Source organism: Sebastes umbrosus, chromosome 3 (genome assembly GCF_015220745.1).
Source record: "Sebastes umbrosus isolate fSebUmb1 chromosome 3, fSebUmb1.pri, whole genome shotgun sequence".
NCBI lineage: Eukaryota > Metazoa > Chordata > Actinopteri > Perciformes > Sebastidae > Sebastes > Sebastes umbrosus.
This window is the reverse complement of record NC_051271.1, coordinates 34,612,110-34,630,925: the sequence shown is the minus strand read 5'-3', so window position 1 is coordinate 34,630,925 and position 18,816 is coordinate 34,612,110. Positions and strand designations below refer to the sequence as shown.

The following is an 18,816-nucleotide window of genomic DNA, read 5'->3' as shown; positions in this document are numbered from 1 at the left end:
AGATTTATATGTGTAAAAAGTTACAAACAGTCCCTTTCACAAAGTGAAACTTAACATTGTGAACACGCAGACAAACAACAAGTTGTTGGTTTCATACAGGACACAAACAGCACTCTCCGGATGAAAGCCCTGTGTCTGTTTGACCCATCCATCAGCCCTCCCACTGTCTGTGTGTGTTTTGACTTTATACTACGTCACCACACTCCTGGCGCACTTTCCCCGAGCGTCTAATATTGATGGGTTTACATTGCAGCCTGGTGCGTCGATATTACACGCTGAGGGGCGTGACAAAGTGTCGGTAAACCCACAGCCCCACCCACAGTCCCACCCACAGTCCCACCCACAGTATCAGCCACAGCCCACTCTCAGCCCACACACAGGGAAAAGAGGTCAGTTTATATTCACCAGTCACCTTTTAAGTGTGTAGGACAGATTAGATAGCATTGGTATTCTTGCTTTAGATAAAAACACACACATGCACACTATCTCAGACACGCATATCAAAGAGCTTCAGGGCTGAACTGCAGCTGCTGCATTCCTCCACTCCTCCCTCCCTCCCTTCTATCCATCACTCCCCTTTCACCTCCACTTCCCACCAGGCCATCCATCTAATCAATGAGGCAGTCAGGAAGGCTCCTCACTGGAACCCTCCGAAAGCTCTCTCTCTCTGTCTCAGCTGACACTCACAGTGTCTAAAGAGCTGCTGGGAAATAGTCACAGAAATGGAGCATATATCCATTCTGATCAGGCCGCCGTTATGTCACAGTTAACAACCACATACTGTACTGTACGTGTGCAGGGTTGTTACTGCTGATAACAGGTTAGTGAACAGATAATGAGCTACTTTCCCTCAAAGAGAGACATGCAGGCAAGACATATCTGTCCCGAGGACAAGTATGTGTGTGTGTGTGTGTGTGTCGACATTTGTCAACTTTCAGGTTTTATAATTTGCTTCAATCCTGTGGTTTCATTAGGACAGCATGGGCACCCTGACTGGTCCCCATACGCAACAAACTGTGAGGCACTGTGTGTTCTGACACCTTTCTATCGGAACCAACATTAACTTTTTCAGCAATTTGAGCTCCAGTAGCTCTTCTATTGGACCGGACAACACGGGCCAGCCTTCGCTCCCCACGTGCATCAATGAGCGTTGGGTATGACCCTGTCGCCGGTTCACCTTCCTTGGACCACTTTTAGTAGGTCCTGACCACTGCAGACCGGGAACATCCCACAAGAGCTGCAGTTCTGGAGATGCTCTGACCCAGTCGTCTAGCCATCACAATTTGGCCCTCGTCAAAGTCGCTCACATCCTTACGCTTGCCCATTTTTTCTGCGTCTAACACAAAGTTGTGTGTGTGTGCTTGTATAGTCCCCTGAGGTCTCACTGTCTAAAGGCATTAGTGGTATTCTGTCTGTTATGCTTTCAGCATGACTGTTCATCCAGACAGAGAGAAGAGAAAGAAGAAGAAAGTTCAAAGTGACAACAGATCGATCCAAAGTGCTGAGTATATACTGTATATATACAGTGTATACAGTATACACTGTATACACTGTATATATACTGTATATACAGTGTATACGTATAGCTACAAACAGTAGGTTTAAACAGAGGAAACGGGTCTAATGACACACTGGATAAGGTGCGCCCAGCTGAATGACAGTTCTTGTGTTTGTGTGCATTCATTTGTATTTCACATGCTATTATGCACCACAAGCATAAAATCACTATAGTCCCAGTAATCGGACAGCAAATATTTACTGAGCAGCCAATCCATGTCCGGGACTCTGTGACTGGCACATCCTGGTGCCTGAATGGACCAATCAAAGGCTTTCAACTCGTGAGGAACCAGGCCACTGCAGTATAAACTGACTCCAGTCATGTTTAACCTCCCAAAACGCCAACATCTTTTACTGCAGTTATTTGGCTGTACCATCATCATCATCACTTTGATCCAACATACCCAATGGAGATATTTTATCCTTCAGCAAAAGGAAGAAGTGTAAGAAGTGTGTTTATACCAGCAATGAATAACAGAGTTACATTCATAAACAAATATACAAATCCATCAGCACCCAAGTGTCGCCCAGCAGCAGGATGTCTGTTGTTGTTAATGGCAGCTAGGTGTGGACTAAAACAAGCCTCTCCTGCTGCTTCAATACTTCACACTAAAACAGGCTATTACTCCACTCCTCCTCTGCAAGCACGTCAATCAGCACCTCAGAAAAAACAACCTGAATAAATCACCAACAACCCGTGAGTGATGCTTTAATTATAGGCTGTACGTAGGTGCTTTGCTCTAATTTGCCAAAGGGTAAGGTTGGCGTGCAGATAACTGATAGTTTCCCCTCATTAACCTCCTTGAAGCTGCACTAGACCGTATTCTGTTTACATGTACAAACACATCCACCTTATCTGCCTTTAAAGTGGCGTGGTGCTATACGGTGCAGAAGAAAGAGACCCAACCCCACTAAGTGACGCTGTAGATCCACCGGATTTGCAAGAAACACATTATCATTATTTGAGGGGGAACTCTCACTAACAGGAGGTACAATACAGACTGCATCCAACATCATCAAACAGCAGAGCAAGTTCAATCCAGAGAAAACGTATTTCAAAAATAATGCTGAACTGATCCTACAACTGCACAGCAACACAAAACAGAAAGACACACTTTAACAACCATGCTGGAGGTCCAGTGAGAAATGACATACATAATGGATAAGCATGCATAGAACAAGTAGAGTATAACATGGTCGATTTGTTTACTGTGTCAGTAAACATCAGAGGAATCCCCTTATTAAAGCTGAACAAAGCTTTAGCTTGCTTCAGCTAACAGGCGTATAAGGCACAGCAACTAAAATGCTGTCCTCGACACTGAAATCAGCTCACTTCTGATGCTTTGAAAGCCGACACAGGTCACAGCTGAGATCCAAAGGATTTTGGGGGTCACTAACTAACAAAATGAAGAGGGTGTATCTCTGTGATCACTGTAGCCGTCCAGATATTAACTGACAAGCTGAATGGAATCTGGTGTTTACATGTAGTCTTTACCAAAGTCTTACAATTTACAGTTACCTCTCACTGCCACCAATATATCAAATCTAGAGTTCAGGAAGTAGGAACTCCAAAAAGTCACTGCAGTGTGCTCAATATGCAAATCAAGCAGCTTGGGCTGATTCCTGCATGGCCTCTCTTTTCTTGCCAACACTCCTGAAAACTGCTCTTGCAAAACATAACAAATCACCAACAGCACTGGACCATTGCCATTTTTGTTTGTCACAGTGTGCTCCTTCTCTGCATTATTTAACATTGAGGCCAATATTACAATGTGCTAAACATCTGTCCCCCCTCATGTTTTTTAAATAAATATAAAGGATGGAAGCTTTCACTCCCCAGAGTGGTGTAGCAGCAGTTTGGTTAACATAACAAGATAAGTGACATACCTCAGTGAATAGATGTTGGATGACTGTAGCCAGAGCCTCCACTCTCCTATTCCCCTGGACGAGCAGCTTCCTCAGCTGGTTGATGGCCTGGTTCTTCTTCTCTGCCTGCTCTTTGCTCTGGTTCTGTTTAGCAGCGACCATACGGTCCGCCACGGCAGGCCCGGCCGCGCCAGGCTTGGATGCATTCTGTAGACGGGACCCCGTTTTCGGGCTGGATCTTGACCCGGCTTTTGCTTTGAGCCCATGACCAGAGGCTCCAGTGGTGCCTGAGGTTGTTTTGGTGGTATCAGCGGTAGGCACTGGGAGAGCTGCCCTCACAGGTGCATTAGCATTCACCACGTCTGGTACCTATAGCAAGAAAAATTACCACATAACTTCTTCAGTAAAGACACGAGTCAGAAGACTTGATTGTTAGGAAAAGATATTAGTTCGACAGATGTCCGCACACAACCAGACGGTGAAGAGTCATCTTTTTAAACTGTTGAATCACATTTTGGAGATAAAGTCTTCATAACTCTTTTGCTAACATGAGAAGAAGAAATATGCAGAAATGAGCCATTATATTTGATCATAAATACATGTGCATTTTGCTACTCTCTGTGACTCATTCACTGATGAATTCAGCTTTTATCCAGTTGAAAAATGCCTGTGAGCATGAGCGGCAGCAGCTTCTCTGACATGAAGACACACATTGAAAGAAAGAATGAGTATGTTGTGGATTACCACTTTAAGTATTCCTGTCAAAGAACACACCTAATACTCCCTTTCAGCAATCTAATCCCGCTCAGTAATGGTCTCTGATGTAGTGTCTCGCCCATGACTGAGCTGAATTTGCATCTTAAAGATCAAAGCTTCAAAAAAGAAGAAGAAGAAGAGGACATACCAGGTCAGGTGGAGGAGGCTGCTTTTTCTGGTTGTTTCCTCCGGTAGGCGCTGCTAGCTGTGAGCTGCTGTTGGTGTGGGTTGTGGGTCTTGCCGGCGCCTCCCGGGGCTTGTTTTTGTCCACTGTAAGAGAGCGTCGACCTCTTAGTGTGTGAGTGGCAGGTACAACATTCAACATGGTGTCCACACACACAGAACACTCACTCAGCCCATTAACACAGTGTGAAATCCACGCCACGACAGGCAGGGTCACAACAGAAAACTACAAACACTCACTCATCCTCTGAACAGAAGAACAACCAAACACGAGAAGGAAGTATCTGAACACATTCACCGTGTCGGTCAGTGTGGAAACCACCACCACTGCATCCAAACACAGAAAACACACACTCTCACTCATCTGGTCAATGAGAATACGCCCTACTGACTGTTCTGGGCTGAGACAGATGCATCATGGGATTGCGTAGTAATGATGGCCAGTGTGTGTGTGTGTGTGTGTAACTGGCCCTGGGTGTGCATTAAGAGTGCATTACCAGAGAATAAGCTATTAGAGAGAGAGAGGGAGAGAGAGAGAGAGAGAGGGAGAGAGAGAGATCAACACATCTTTTGTGTCTCCTCCTCTGCTCTTCTCTCCTCCACTTCTTCGTTCCCTGTAGTCCATCTTAGATTCCACTGGTAGCTGTGGAGGGTTTTTTCCGACTTGTGTGATCCAAATAATTCCAATAACTCCGTTGGTTGAAAGTCCATAAACAAAAGGTTTGTTGAAATAAAAGATGCAAGCACTTCCAAAATCCATGACATGTTTTTGTTCAACGACAAATATCACGTATCAAACCATATCCGTCGGCGCTTATCTTTCCAAACAAACATCTTCACTGCAGTCCAAAAACGTTTCGCTCTGCCGCTTGCCACACACAAGTAATAAATATACTAATAAATAAACTCTAATTAAATAATTCAAACCCTGTAATGTCCTGCCTACAAACATTATAACTAAATTAAATTATATTTGTATTTACATAACCATAACAACAACAGCACACATCTCATTGCTCTCTCTCTCTCTCTGTATCTCTCAATTCAATTCCGTTATGGATCAAACATGTTGCCAAAGCAAAGAGTCACATATAAACAATATAAACAGTGAACAATAAAATGAAAAAAAAAGAAAAGGAAAATAATGATAATAAAATAAAATAAAAAATATCTTACATTGAAATATTTCTTGCTTTGTGACATGTAGAAACGTATTCTCCTGCCAGTTCTACTGTAGTGCTGTGTTATATACATTTATATAAACTGTATATATCCCAGAACAGTTGAAGTTAGTTTGTCTTCTGGGAGGGTTAGAAAGCATTTTGTGGTTGAATTTTTTCTCAAATTTCTTTGTATTTTGGACAACTTGTGAGAAAATGAACTTCTGTCCCAACGTCTCCTGTTCAACAATGGATACAATTTGTTTTTGTTCTTTATAGACGTTATTTTCTCTGACCCGTTTCAATGGCCAGTTTATGGTCAGTAAGTCTATATCTAGTGAGGGTATTTGTCTTTACTCTCTCTCTCTCTCTCTCTCAGCTGCCAGAGTTGCATACTGACTGGAAAAGATGCCCACCGTATTTCAGACTGGGGAAATGGACCTTAATACAGTCATCAGCAACTCTACCACCACTGTCAGTAGTCACATATTAAATCCCACTTAGACAGAGCTCCAGTGACATCTGATCAACTCTCCTCGCCCACAGACTTCCTGACAAGTCACACTTGCTACAAAGACATCCTCTAAATAATTCAATATATTCCAGCAGACTTTGATGTGATGTCACAAAGGTTTTCTGTGCAGTTGTCGGGCCGGTGGTGCAGAGCAACCTGCAGGACCATGAGTGTTGTGGTGTCAGTTTTATTCTTTCTGAGGCCTGGGACTGATGAGTTCAAAATTTCAGACTTAGCTGAAACCGTCACCGATGGCATCGTCAGATTCCAACGGACAGAATCACTGGGTACAAGTCATATTTCATCCTTATTGAGTGAAAAAATAATTCTGCACCCAAATTTACATTTAAAATCTAATCCAATTTAGTCTGCAAGTCCGTGCTGGAGCTCAGGCCTGGTCCTGAGGCTAGATACTGCCACCTACTGGCAGTGTTTTGGATCAGCCGGGGATGTGGGGGAGGAACAAGAAAGGCTGGGCATAATTGAAATGGATTGAACTGCTGACCTTCAGTATGAGTGTGATTAGGGGGAATTATTAGCACACACTGTTGAATTAAAAGCTGTCAAACACTGACTGGCTTCCTGATCATCAGCCTGCTGTTGCTGTCTTACAGTCGGACTCTTCCTCTTCTGTGTATGTTTCACTTTGTAAAATCTCGTTGATCAGTTCAGTTTCATTACAACAACCACAGCTTGATGGATCGCACAGCTAAAAACCCAGCAGGTGTTTCAGTTCAACCAGATATGAATATTCACATCTGATGCATATTTACCACGTCAACACTAATATTAGCAGGACAGAATGCTCTGATCATTAATTCAGTGCGTGGGAGATGTTGGTGGGTGTAGAAGTATGAAGCAGACCGGGAGGTGAGAACAGCGTACAGAGATGTACTGTATGCCTCAGATGGAGTTGCACAAATGGGATGAACAGTAAAATAAAACGGCCTAATATAACTACAATGTTTAAAAAAATCAGATTCTCCTACATACAGGTCTCCATCCTGCTCGTATGACCATTCAAATATCATCAAGTTCAGTTTTTACAAAAAATTACACATATAATCACATACACAGCATCAGTGTATGAGATCCAGTACACTGCCACTGTCGCTGTCACATTAGACAAACCCACACTCTGAGCTGTGCCTTCATGTTCCACATGTTTCTATGCATTACTGACGGAGGGAGAGCGCTACCAACTAAAAACATCCTCTCCCCACCACTTAACATTGTACATTTAACACTGTTGTATTCTGTGACACTGCCCACTGCTGTCACTACTTTAAAATAGACAGTGAGTGAACATAACATGCATTACAATACTCCACCTATTTGTTTGTTTGCCCTCAGATGAAAGTATGAAATATGACAACACTATATGACACTGGATGAGGGCTGACGGGCAACATCTTGCTAATGTGTTGCTCTAAATACAAAGCATTTCCTTCCTCTGCTTTTGAAGTACTTATTTTAAAAGGGGACATATCATGAAAAACGTCTTGTTTCCTCCAAAGTCTGACATCAGAACCGCAACCATGGCAACGGTCTGTTATAGAGAAATTATAGACCGCAGAACGTCATGATTGACCAATCAGAATCAAGTATTCAACACAGCCATGTAATAAATACAAGTATGAACCTGAACATGAGCATGATATGTCCCCTTTAAATCAACTAAATGAACTGGCAGTTGTTAAGGGTAAACAAAATGAACACCATGATGCTCACAATGGATAAGTGCTCTCCACATATTTGTTTCATTTCCATCTTCAATTGAAAGTTGCAGAATAAAGGGACGCTAATGAATAAATCTGATGTCCGTGCGAGGATGAATTACAGATGATGAAACATAAATACAAACATACAAGTCAACCAATGCAAAGCCTTAGACTGATAATGCATGTGTGTGTGTGTGTGATGATTTGTACCTGGAGACTGCCAGTCAGTCATGCAGAGCTGCTGAGCCCAGACTGAGAGAAAAACAACACTGTTAACATGCGCATCACGTTACAGAGAAGACAAGCCGGCTGTGTCATGAGACTCTCCTTCAGTACACAGTAAGATGACCTCCATAACACGATGATGAGATAGGGAATCATCATATGAATTATTGGAAGGCTGCATAATAAATGCTGATCGGTACCTCAATGATGGGCAAATGTAAAAAGCAGCCGAGTTTCATTAGTTTCTATAATTTAAATTATTCATGATAATGAGATATACGTATATTTAAAATGTTGGAATATTTGGTAGTCACATATCTTTGTTATAGAGTGTATGGGGGCTGTTTTATAAATCAATATGATAAGTATCATTATCATGTCTGCCATCTTATCTGTACCAGTCTCATGATCACTCAGCAGGACTGGGAGGGAAACCGGTGAGAGACTGGAGGAATGAGAAAGGTTGAGGAGGAGGAGAAGGAGGAGGAGTGGGGGCTTTGTGTCGAACTGTGTCATGTCTTCTCTCTAAAATTGTGAAGAAGCTCCTTCACTTAGAGGTGTTCATCTCAACACATGTGAATAATACACAGAGTTTGGACAGATTGCCAAGTTGTGTGCCGAGGATGACACCAAAACTCCTGCATGGGTATGGAAGTTTTTATTGGACTTTATTAGTTGTAATCTGCAGAAGACAATCCACAAATGTGTACCATGATTTCCAAATATTTCACTGTCCACAAACATGTATTTTTGTATTTGTGTTGTGTAAAGTCACATCCACAAAAATACAGGGCGATTTGCAAATACGCATAACTTACTCTGTAAATATTTATTTTTAGGTTTACATGTAAAGTGATAGATACACATTTGTGCATCCATTTGTAAACGTGGAATGATATTTGCGCATTTGCAGATCGCGTCCTGTGGATTTATTGGCCCATAGTCCATCTTTGGTCTACGGTCGAACAGGATGAAATCAACTCAAATTATAATTATTAACAGATCCCAGAGTCGAGGCTTAATTAGATTAGTGTTGTGGTTCCAAATTCATAGCTCCCTCATTAACACAGAGCCAATGGAGGCAGAAATCTGAGTTTATTGTGCGGCTGCATGGTGCTGGACACATTAAACACCACTAACTCACACTCACACAGATTAGCGATTCTGTATGTGTGTTTTCAGGACAAATCAAAGCTGGAAAAACACATACACTACAGGTAATTGTAGCAATACTAATCTCCTTAATCTGCTGTAATCGGATCTGTCACATAGATACAAATATATTCTAATCCCACTTTATGAAGTGGGAGATTCCAACAGAGGTGAAATTAATTTAGATCGGATTTGCAATTTGACTTTGCTGGGTTGGACTTTTCCCAGAGCTTAAATTGTCATCCTATAATCAACCACATGAAGTTTATATGATGGAGTACTTCAAACTGAGATGATAAAATATTGAGCTCGTAACCATACAGGTGTTATGAGGGACAAGTTTATATGGAGGGACAGAGATTTGGGGGGTTTAGGATGTTCCAACCCTCTGTCCACTGATGGGAACGGTTAGCCTCGAGGAACAGAAACATGCACATACAGCAAGTCACCTTCTGACAAACATCTGAGTAAGCCTGCAGGGCTGGAAGCATCAACCATCAGGTACAATCATATAGATCCATATCGTTTGGATAGATTCACCTTCCACATGACTGTTGCCATAAAAACAAGTGTGCGGAGCATGTCACTGTTTGCAAGTCTGCTATGTTCGCTTGTCTGCTTTTTGACAGGTTTACATGCAAACTACGCCATCTGGTCACCATAGCAACAACCTGTGAGTCATCTACCATGATGACGGACGGACAGACAGACGGCTCTCGGTCCACATGTGTTACATCAGTTGAACAAAAAGATGTAGACGACAGTAGAAACAGGAAACCACGGACAAACTGACAAACAGAGGGACTTAACTGCGTAACAATAGACACATAATGATATAAATGACGCTTAGAAAGGCAGATTTGGATGTTCTCAGAATTTAAAGGTCCCATATTATGCTAATTTTCAGGTTCATACTTGTATTTTATGTTTCTACTAGAACATGTTTACATGCTATAATGTAAAAAAACAACAACTTTATTATCCTCCTACTGTCTGCCTGAATATGCTGTCTGAAACGCTCCGTTTTAGCACATTTCAATGGAATTGCAATGGAATTGCAATGAAATTGCGTTGCTAGGCAACAGATCGGGTCTATGTTTACTTCCTGGGAGCTGATGTCATTCACATACACTGCAACCGGAACTAAACTGGGACACATTTACAATGTTTACGTTTAAAACTGTGAAATGGTCTTTATATTGTAAATTTGTGACATCACAAAGGGACAGAAATCCTGACAGCTTGTTTCAAAGGCACAGTTTCTGAATACGGGGTGAGGGTATTTCTCTGTGGATTGAACGTTTTGATACTTTCACAGAATTTATAAAGCACTTAAACCTGCTTTACAACAAAAAAGACATGAAAATCTCACTTTTTACAATATGGGACCTTTAAATGTTTAAACATCTGCCTGTGTCTACCGCAATTTCTAGCAACGTCAAAACCGGCTATTGCTGCCATGTTCAAGTGTTACTGCGGCAAAACATTTTACAGTTCTGAAATATGGCCAGCATTAGCAGAGACCGAACAACACTATTTCACCACTACTCATCGATTCATGAGGACTCTTTCAATCTTCCTGCTGAATTTGTTTTTCTTCATCTTAAAAAGGTTCATTCATTCTTATACAGTAAGTCTTGATGGAAACACACACATTTTTGGTGACACTTCAAAGCAACCAGTCCTTCGGGGATTGTAAAACTACAGTACTAGTAAACCACATGAGAGAACTCTGGATGATCATCATCATCTTCATCATCATCATCTAGGTGTGCCAAAATGGCAAGACATCCCATAGAGAGAAGAAGAGTCAAAACCACATTTTGAGTAAAAAAGGACAAAAATAGAAAATCACAGTATGATAATGATACCCTGCTCCTCATTAAAGAAGAGGTTAGACGACCGCTGGGACATTAATGCACAGATCATTGAAACCAGTTTAACCACCGGCTGTTTTTGAGTGAAATATAAAGCAGTTACTCATTTCACATGAGCTTTCTAGATCAGATGCAGCTCCAGATGTGGATAAAAGATCAACTGCACATGACTGTCCCTGATCGCCACAGAGAACATCTCTACCTAGTTTTACTGCAGCCCAAATCTACTGTACATGTCTGCTGAGCCTGGGGACAATATTCCAGTCTGGCAGTACCTCTAATGTCTTCATCTGCCAACACATTAGGAAAAAACTGCAACCTCCACATCAGATTAAAGCTTGAATGACTGGCCAGCCTCAGCTGCACCATTGTGCAGCATGCAAGAGTGTCTATGCTGAGTGTGTGTGTGTGTGTGTGTGTGTGTGTGTGTGTGTGGACACGCACGTGTGGTGACTAAAGCCTGCTCTAACCTACATTCAGGGCGATGGCAGGCAGCAGCAGGGAAGTGGGTCTGTGGAGCACACCAAGCACAAGAAAACACACTGCAGCCAAACACGTGCTGCTGGGCTCAGATGGGGCGGCAGGAACAGACAAAGTCCAACTGAGGGAGGGACTTCACGATGGCAGTGTGGCTGAGCTGAATATTTACTGGAGAATAGAGATGAGCATGTTCTCATGAGCAAAAACCAAATGAGAAAAATACTGGCACCAGAACATGAGCGGATTTGCAGATAACTTGCTGCTGAACATGAAAAAACATGCAGAGAGTTTAAATAGATAAAGATTTGTCGCAAGGCCAGTGGCCTAATGAAACTGGCAAACACAAGTCAAAACCCACGTGAACTGGGGAAACGTTAGCTTAGCTTCTTTGCTCCTTGTAAACTAAGCAAAATGCATCAAAGTTCAATTCTCTGGTGCCTTTGGTGGATTATCTCAGCTTTTCTCTGTCACAGCTGTTCCTGTTCTAATCAGAGTCGTATACAGTATATGTGTAGGCTATATTCTATCAGGTCAAGTCAAGTCAATTTTATTTGTATAGGCCAAAATCACAAATCAAAAATTTACCTCGGGGGGCTTTACAATCTGTACAGGATACGACACCCTCTGACTAGTGCGACAATCTCATCGGATAAGGAAAAACATAACCAAAAAAAAAAACCTTTAACGGGGAAAAAAGGAAGAAACCTCAGGAAGAGCAACAGAGGAGGGATCCCCCTTCCAGAATGGACAGACGTTCAATAGATGTCGTGTGTACAGAGTAACAACATAATGAAAATACAACATAGACAATCCATATGACAAAAAATAATACATAATGTGAACACAAGCAGCTTCCCGGCGTCGCCAAACAGATAGAGCCAGAGCAACACGTCCTCCTCTCCACGGCTAACAGATACAGCCAGAGCAACACAACCTCCTCTCGACGCAAAACAAGTAGAGCCAGAGGAACACGTCCTCCTCTCCACGCCAAACAGATAGAGCCAGAGCAACACAACCTTGTCTCCATGCAAAACAGAGAGAGCCAGAGCAGCACAACCTCCTCTCGACGCAAAACAAGTAGAGCCAGAGGAGCACGTCCTCCTCTCCACGCCAAACAGATAGAGCCCAAGCAACACAACCTCGTCTCCATGCAAAACAGAGAGAGCCAGAGCAACACAACCTCCTCTCCACGCCAGATAGGTAGAGCAGAGCAACACAACATCCTCTCCACGCCAACCAGATAGAGCCTGAGCAACACAACCTCCTCTCCACGCCAGATAGAGAGAGCCAGAGCAACACGACCACCTCGCCACGGCGAATAGATAGAGCCAGAGCTAGAGCAACACGACCTCCTCTCCTCGCTGAACTGAATTCTGATTATCCAAGAAGGGCCCGGCAGTGGATCATGTTCTTGACGTTCGCCTCCTACAACGTGCGCTCATAAAAAACCTCAACACTAGCTGTAGTTCACTGCCTTATTCTGAGTTGAGCGGTGCTACAGAGCTAACGCAGCAGCCTAATCAACACTAACATTGAGCATGAAACGTCACTGTATACCAACATAATGCTAACATTGTGTCTCGTTAGCTTGGCAGGCTAAGCCCAAAGAGAGGTATTTACAATGACATCCTCTCTGTCTCACTGTCCACATAATAGCACTTTAAAATGCATCAAAGCTTGACTGCCAAAGAAACAATCCATGTTTAGAGGAACACAGTAGTATACTGCTTAATGCAGTAGGCTGTATACCTCCTGTATAACATAAATAAACGGCAGTAACAGTGAGGACAGACTCCCTGACATACTTAGAAGTTACAAGCCTTCCACAAATAGAGAGCCCTCTTTTAACGGTTGAATAAGTAAAAGCCAGATGCTTCTATTTCTGGTTTGTGGATGTGTGTGAGTCACGTGGTTGGTCCCCTCTAAGCGTGGGTATATCACGGCTAAAAGGAGCCCGGAGCCACGACTATTCATCACGCTACTGCTCAAGCACTCGGGCAGAAAGCCTCCTTACACACACACACACACACATTGAGATTCATGTACACACACTTGTGTTAACAACACAACTGACAGCCCTATTGTAACCCTATACAGCCATGGCGGCTGTGGAAGCCGGCATACACAATATACTGAAAGCTCCCACAGTGGTGGAGAGATGGAGGCAACAATGGCCGCCAACACCACGCAGGAAAACAGGAGGAGCCGGATGAGGCGGTGTGAGAGGGTGAAGTGGCCTTTCAGCCTCATCTGGGGTCAGTCTTGCCATCCCATCACTGAAGATTAAGCTAAATGGCCAAGAAAGCAATCCTTACAATTTTAAAACATTCAAAGGCAACCTCACCCAACAGAGGAAGCCGAAAAGGAGGAAGACGGATTGAAAAGAGGGATAGAGTAATATGGAAAAGGGGGATTGGTAGACAATATACATATAAAATAAGCATTTTATTGTGTTATGGCAGACAGATCCACGAGACACAGACAGGTGTTTTTTTTTGTAGCATCCCACTTAAACCCTGTATCTACAGTGGATAAGGACATGATGAAGAATGAGTAAGAAGATGGAAAAACAGATGGATGGATGAGCAGGTTAGTGTGAAACTGTGAAAAATCAGAACCTTCTCTGGGATTTCTAAAAGTTCTATTGAGGATGGGATGAGGTCACAGACACACTGCAGTGACCAACGTGTAGGCCTGAAACATGTTTTGATCGACTAGTGGAAAGATGGATGTGGTGAAAGAGTTAAACTATTGATGGCTGGATGATGGGAAGGCATGGAGGCCGGTGGCATATCCAGACCTGCGTGGAAGACCACGGTGTTCTTCCTGCATCCTGACAACAGCTGAAGGTTTCGGAAAAGTCCTTTGGCCGTCAGCTTCACGTGGAAGTTGGACAGCGACAGTCTGGGAGACCATAACATTGTCTCTGTTTGTCCTCCAACACTCTCAAAGATTTGATTTTAGACCGGTGATGTTTCTAGTCTGGATCGTCTTTCTGTGTCAGAACTTTGTCTGCTCCTCCACACTCTCAGTCCAGGCTGCAGGAAATATCAACCCAGCTTTTTTCTTCTTGTGGTCCAAATTCCAGTTTACTGTTGTTCCCTATTTCAGGAAATGATTTCCTTGTTATTATAACGATCCCAAAGAATTGTTTGTACAAGAAATAATTTGAAATGCACAGTAATTGCTTCAAACTGGGGGCTCAACTCTTTGGACGAGGAAAAATGTTCCTCTTTTCGAGAAGTAATGAAAATAATTCCACGTGAAACAGAAAAAAACAACTTAGAGATTGTTGCTGCTGGAATTTGTGCCTTGCATCTCCACGACAGCCACGTGGCGATCAGAAGCAAACGACAATTTGAATTTAAAAGGGAAAATTTTGACTTGGTACAAAGGGAAATAGGAGCATTAAAAAAAACAAAGAAGAAAAAAAAAAGGGGAATCCGTTAAGCTGCGAGCTGCCCTTCATCCATTCAGAGCCAAAGAGTCGCCACCGCAAAACAAAAAAATGAAAACCGAAGGAGAGCTGGTTTCTGTAGCCCGGCCAATAGAAGAAGAGAAAATGGCGCCAAAAATAGCTTTGTGCTTCACCGTCGTCCAGGTGGTCGTGAATCATCCAACGATAAAAGATGGAGAGAACGAGAGAGGCAGGGAGGAGAGAAATCCTCGGTGATGATCAGTAGTCCATCTCTGCTGTTATACACGCAAAACACACAGCGATCCGTCCCACTGAGGTGTGTGTGTGTGTGTGTGTGTACTGCTTTCACACGCTGCTGGGTGGTTGGACAAAGACGAGCATCTATACACTCCCTCTATTTTACACACACACACACACACACACACACAGAGAGAGAGAGGGAGGGATGCTGCAGGGGAGGAGGGGGAGGGGGATGGGGTGGGATTTGAATAATCTGTCTCCATGCTCCCTTCCTCCCTCCGTCCCTTCCTCCCTCCCTCTCGTCCTCTCTCGTCCTCCATCTGAATGAGTCAAAGTGTCAGAGATGAATCATGTCAGGTTGGATGTGATGAAAGGACCAAGAAGGCGGGAGGAGCCTCTCTCTCTCACGTCTGTGTCTCTTCATCTCTCAGTGTCAGCGCCATATTAAAACTATTCAGCCAAACACAGATGTCTTCGTTTTACACAAACGTACTACGTATATATGCAGCTTAGCTTTGCAAGACAGCTATGTTTTCAAAATGACAGAAAAAAGACGAAGGTTGAGATTAAAGTTGATTACTGCCTGCTGCAGAGGGAGATTACATCCCAGCTAAAAGTAATTCAGTCTAATACAAGCAGGGTCTGAAATTAACTTTTTTCACACACCCGTGTGAAATCATCCGCCACTGCCAACAATTTACCCGCATTTGGTGGGTGGCGGGTGCTAGTTTCAGACCCTGGATACAACAGTCCTACATTAAATCCTACCTTCATGAAGATATCAGAGAGGTGTTGGTTCAACTTTAACAAGTCTTTTTAGAGGAAGTGCGTGATGCTTTTCGATTGTATTGCATTATACTGACCGGTGTTTCTAATAATGTCCAGCCCATTTATATCAATGAGGGTAAACTGTATTAACTAGACATCTCTCATTATAATGCAAAACAGCACGGTAAACTCCTCAACACTTCTCTGAAACAGTTAACAAAAAACTGAAACACTTTCTATGAAGACAACATCTATAGCGCATTATGAGGGCATTCATAATAAATTATAATGCATTCATAATGCTTCATGAACACAGATAATGTGTTCTGATGCACTATATCAACAGCCATGAAATAAAAGCAATATACAAACACACACACACACACACACACACACACATATATATATATATATATATATATAAAACCTAGGTTGACCAATGGGGCTTATAATCCATTACAGTATGACTACATATAATAATGCATGCTTCATCATAACGCTTCATTGTTGGTGGTAGATAAAGTGTAATACATTTGCATGCATTTAAAATAATCTATGCTGCATCATAACTGATTATTATGTAAATTTTGCTGCCAGACTTTTTACCATCTTTTTACGTTACGTTTTTTTTTTTTTTACAGTGACCATCCACAGAACTTAGATCGTATTTAAAAAATTCACTGATCATTGAATTTTTATAGTATGCCTTATGGGACTAAACAACATGTATTCATTTCAAATGATGATGGTAACTCAGACAAACAAGCAAGAAAGAGAAAGTTGGTCATTTACAGCTGCAGCAGGACGCCACTGAACTTGAACCACAAATCATGTGTTTACTTTTACTCCACTGCTGGTATGACATACTCGTCTGATGGAGCTATTATTAATATGCATCTTTAAACAAAAACTGGTAAGCCTGGAAAAACTTTAATTTTGCACGGTAAAGTGCATGTGATACAAGTATGAAAAAGAAAAGTCAGAATGAAATATGAACCTCAAATCAGCCTTCAAAAATTACAACTCAGCCGTGACACATAAATAGTCCCCTGAGAGCACAACACAGCTCATGGACAATAAAACCAGAGCCCTGTGTATGTATGTATACGTCTGAATCAATAAAGTGTGTGTCCAATAGAGACAAAGAGAGCTATAGAAAGCCACTGGGAGCTTTTAAAGGGCCACACTGCTAACCACTGTCGCCTGAGGGCTGCTGTGGTGTGTGTGAATGAGAGAGAGAGGTGAATGAATCAAATGCATGTGTGGGGCTGACAGAGTGTAGGCCGCCAGCCTGCCTCTGTGTGTGTGTGTGTGTGTGTGTGTGTGGCGGTAAAGCCATCAGGAGGGTGACAGCATGTCTGTGAGTAGCGGCTCCCCACAGGCCCTAGAGAGACTTCAGTCCTCGGCCGCAGAGGGGAGGAAGCCAGGCGCCCGGGTCCAGACCAGAGTCACCACATGGGGGGAGGCTGCGACCACAGGCCCTGGATTCACAGGGCCCACATGGAGGAAACCAGCAGTACTTCCGTAAATACGAACAGTGTCTTTAATGCTCCGACCTTAATCCAATTAAATTTATTTTTATATAGCGTGAAATCATAATAGAAGTTATCTCAAGACTCTTTTCATATAGAGAAGGTCTGAACCGTACTCTATAATTTAGAGACCCAAACAAGAGATCGCCCATGAGAAGAGAGAATTAGGATTGCTAATCATCTGAACACAAAGGGACTTAAAGCAAAGGATGCTGTCAAAAATCTTGGTGCTTTAATCAACAGTGATCTTCAATAATCATGTGAAAGCAATAACCAAATCAGCTTTTCACCACCTTAAAAACATAGCGAAACTTAGAGGTCTTATGTCACAGCATGACCTGGAAGAACTTATCCATGCCTTTATCTCGAGCAGAGTCGATAACTGCAATTGTCTCTTCACCAGCCTACCTAAAAAGACCATCAAACAGCTTCAGATGGTGCAAAATGCAGCTGCTAGAGTTCTTACAAAAACAAAAAGAACTGATCACATCACTCCAATGCTACTTAAGTCCCAACACTGGCTCCCAGTAAGTCACAGAATTGACTTTAAAACCACTACTGCTTGTTTACAAATCACTAAAGGGGGTAGGTCCAAATTACCTCTCAGATATGTTTCAGCAGTACACACCTACTAGACCTCTAAGGTCACTGGGGGAAAAAATCTATTAGCAGTACCCACCGTCAGAACGAAACATGGCGAGGCAGCTTTCAGCCGCTACGCTGCCACTTTCAAATCTAGACTCAAGACCAAACTGTTCTCAGACGCTTTTCTTAATTGATCAAATGCTGCACTTTACTGTCTTTTGATTGTTTTTATTATCCTTTTATTTTTTTTCTCTTTTAACTTATACTTTTATATTCTTTTACTCGTTTTTATCTTATGCACTTTGTGCTCTTTGTTCTTGCTTTTATATATGTGAAGCACTTTGAATTTCCTTTGTGTATGAAATGTGCTATATAAATAAACTTGCCTTGCCATGCCTTGCCATGAGCGTACACTCTGTGCGACAGTGGCAAGAAATAACTCCCCATTAGCGGGTAGAAACCTTGGGCAGAACCGGGCTCTGGGTGGGCGACCGGTTGGGTTTTTAAGACAGCATCTGTGAGTGCACGTGTATCTGCTACTTGCATTACTAGCTGAATATTGTCTTGATACCAAAATAAGTTCTCAAGCTGCTCAAAAGTGTGAAATGTAGGACTTCCTGCATATCACTGACTGCTTTTGGTAACTAAACCAGTGAACAATGAGTGTTTCAGCCATAGATATAAAGCACTATGTCATATCAACTGATTCATTTATATCTATTGTTTCAGCACCCTAAACAGCATGAAAAGATTAAATCCAACTTAAGTATTGCTGAGATGCA

The 18,816-nt window shown here is 42.5% G+C and overlaps 1 protein-coding gene across 5 annotated transcripts in view; it reads right to left on the bottom strand.

The window, feature by feature from the left end:
* The window catches only part of LOC119484795 (microtubule-associated tumor suppressor 1 homolog), a 72,272-nt gene that overhangs the window by 15,631 nt on the left and 37,825 nt on the right, over positions 1-18,816 (bottom strand). For all 5 annotated transcript variants that reach the window (XM_037763874.1, XM_037763873.1, XM_037763872.1 and 2 more), the window contains exons 8-9: positions 4,328-4,449; positions 3,445-3,792 (exon numbers count right to left, since the gene is read on the bottom strand). In XM_037763874.1, the coding sequence (XP_037619802.1) occupies positions 3,445-3,792; positions 4,328-4,449 (470 nt within the window). The remainder of the gene's footprint in view (positions 1-3,444; positions 3,793-4,327; positions 4,450-18,816) is intronic.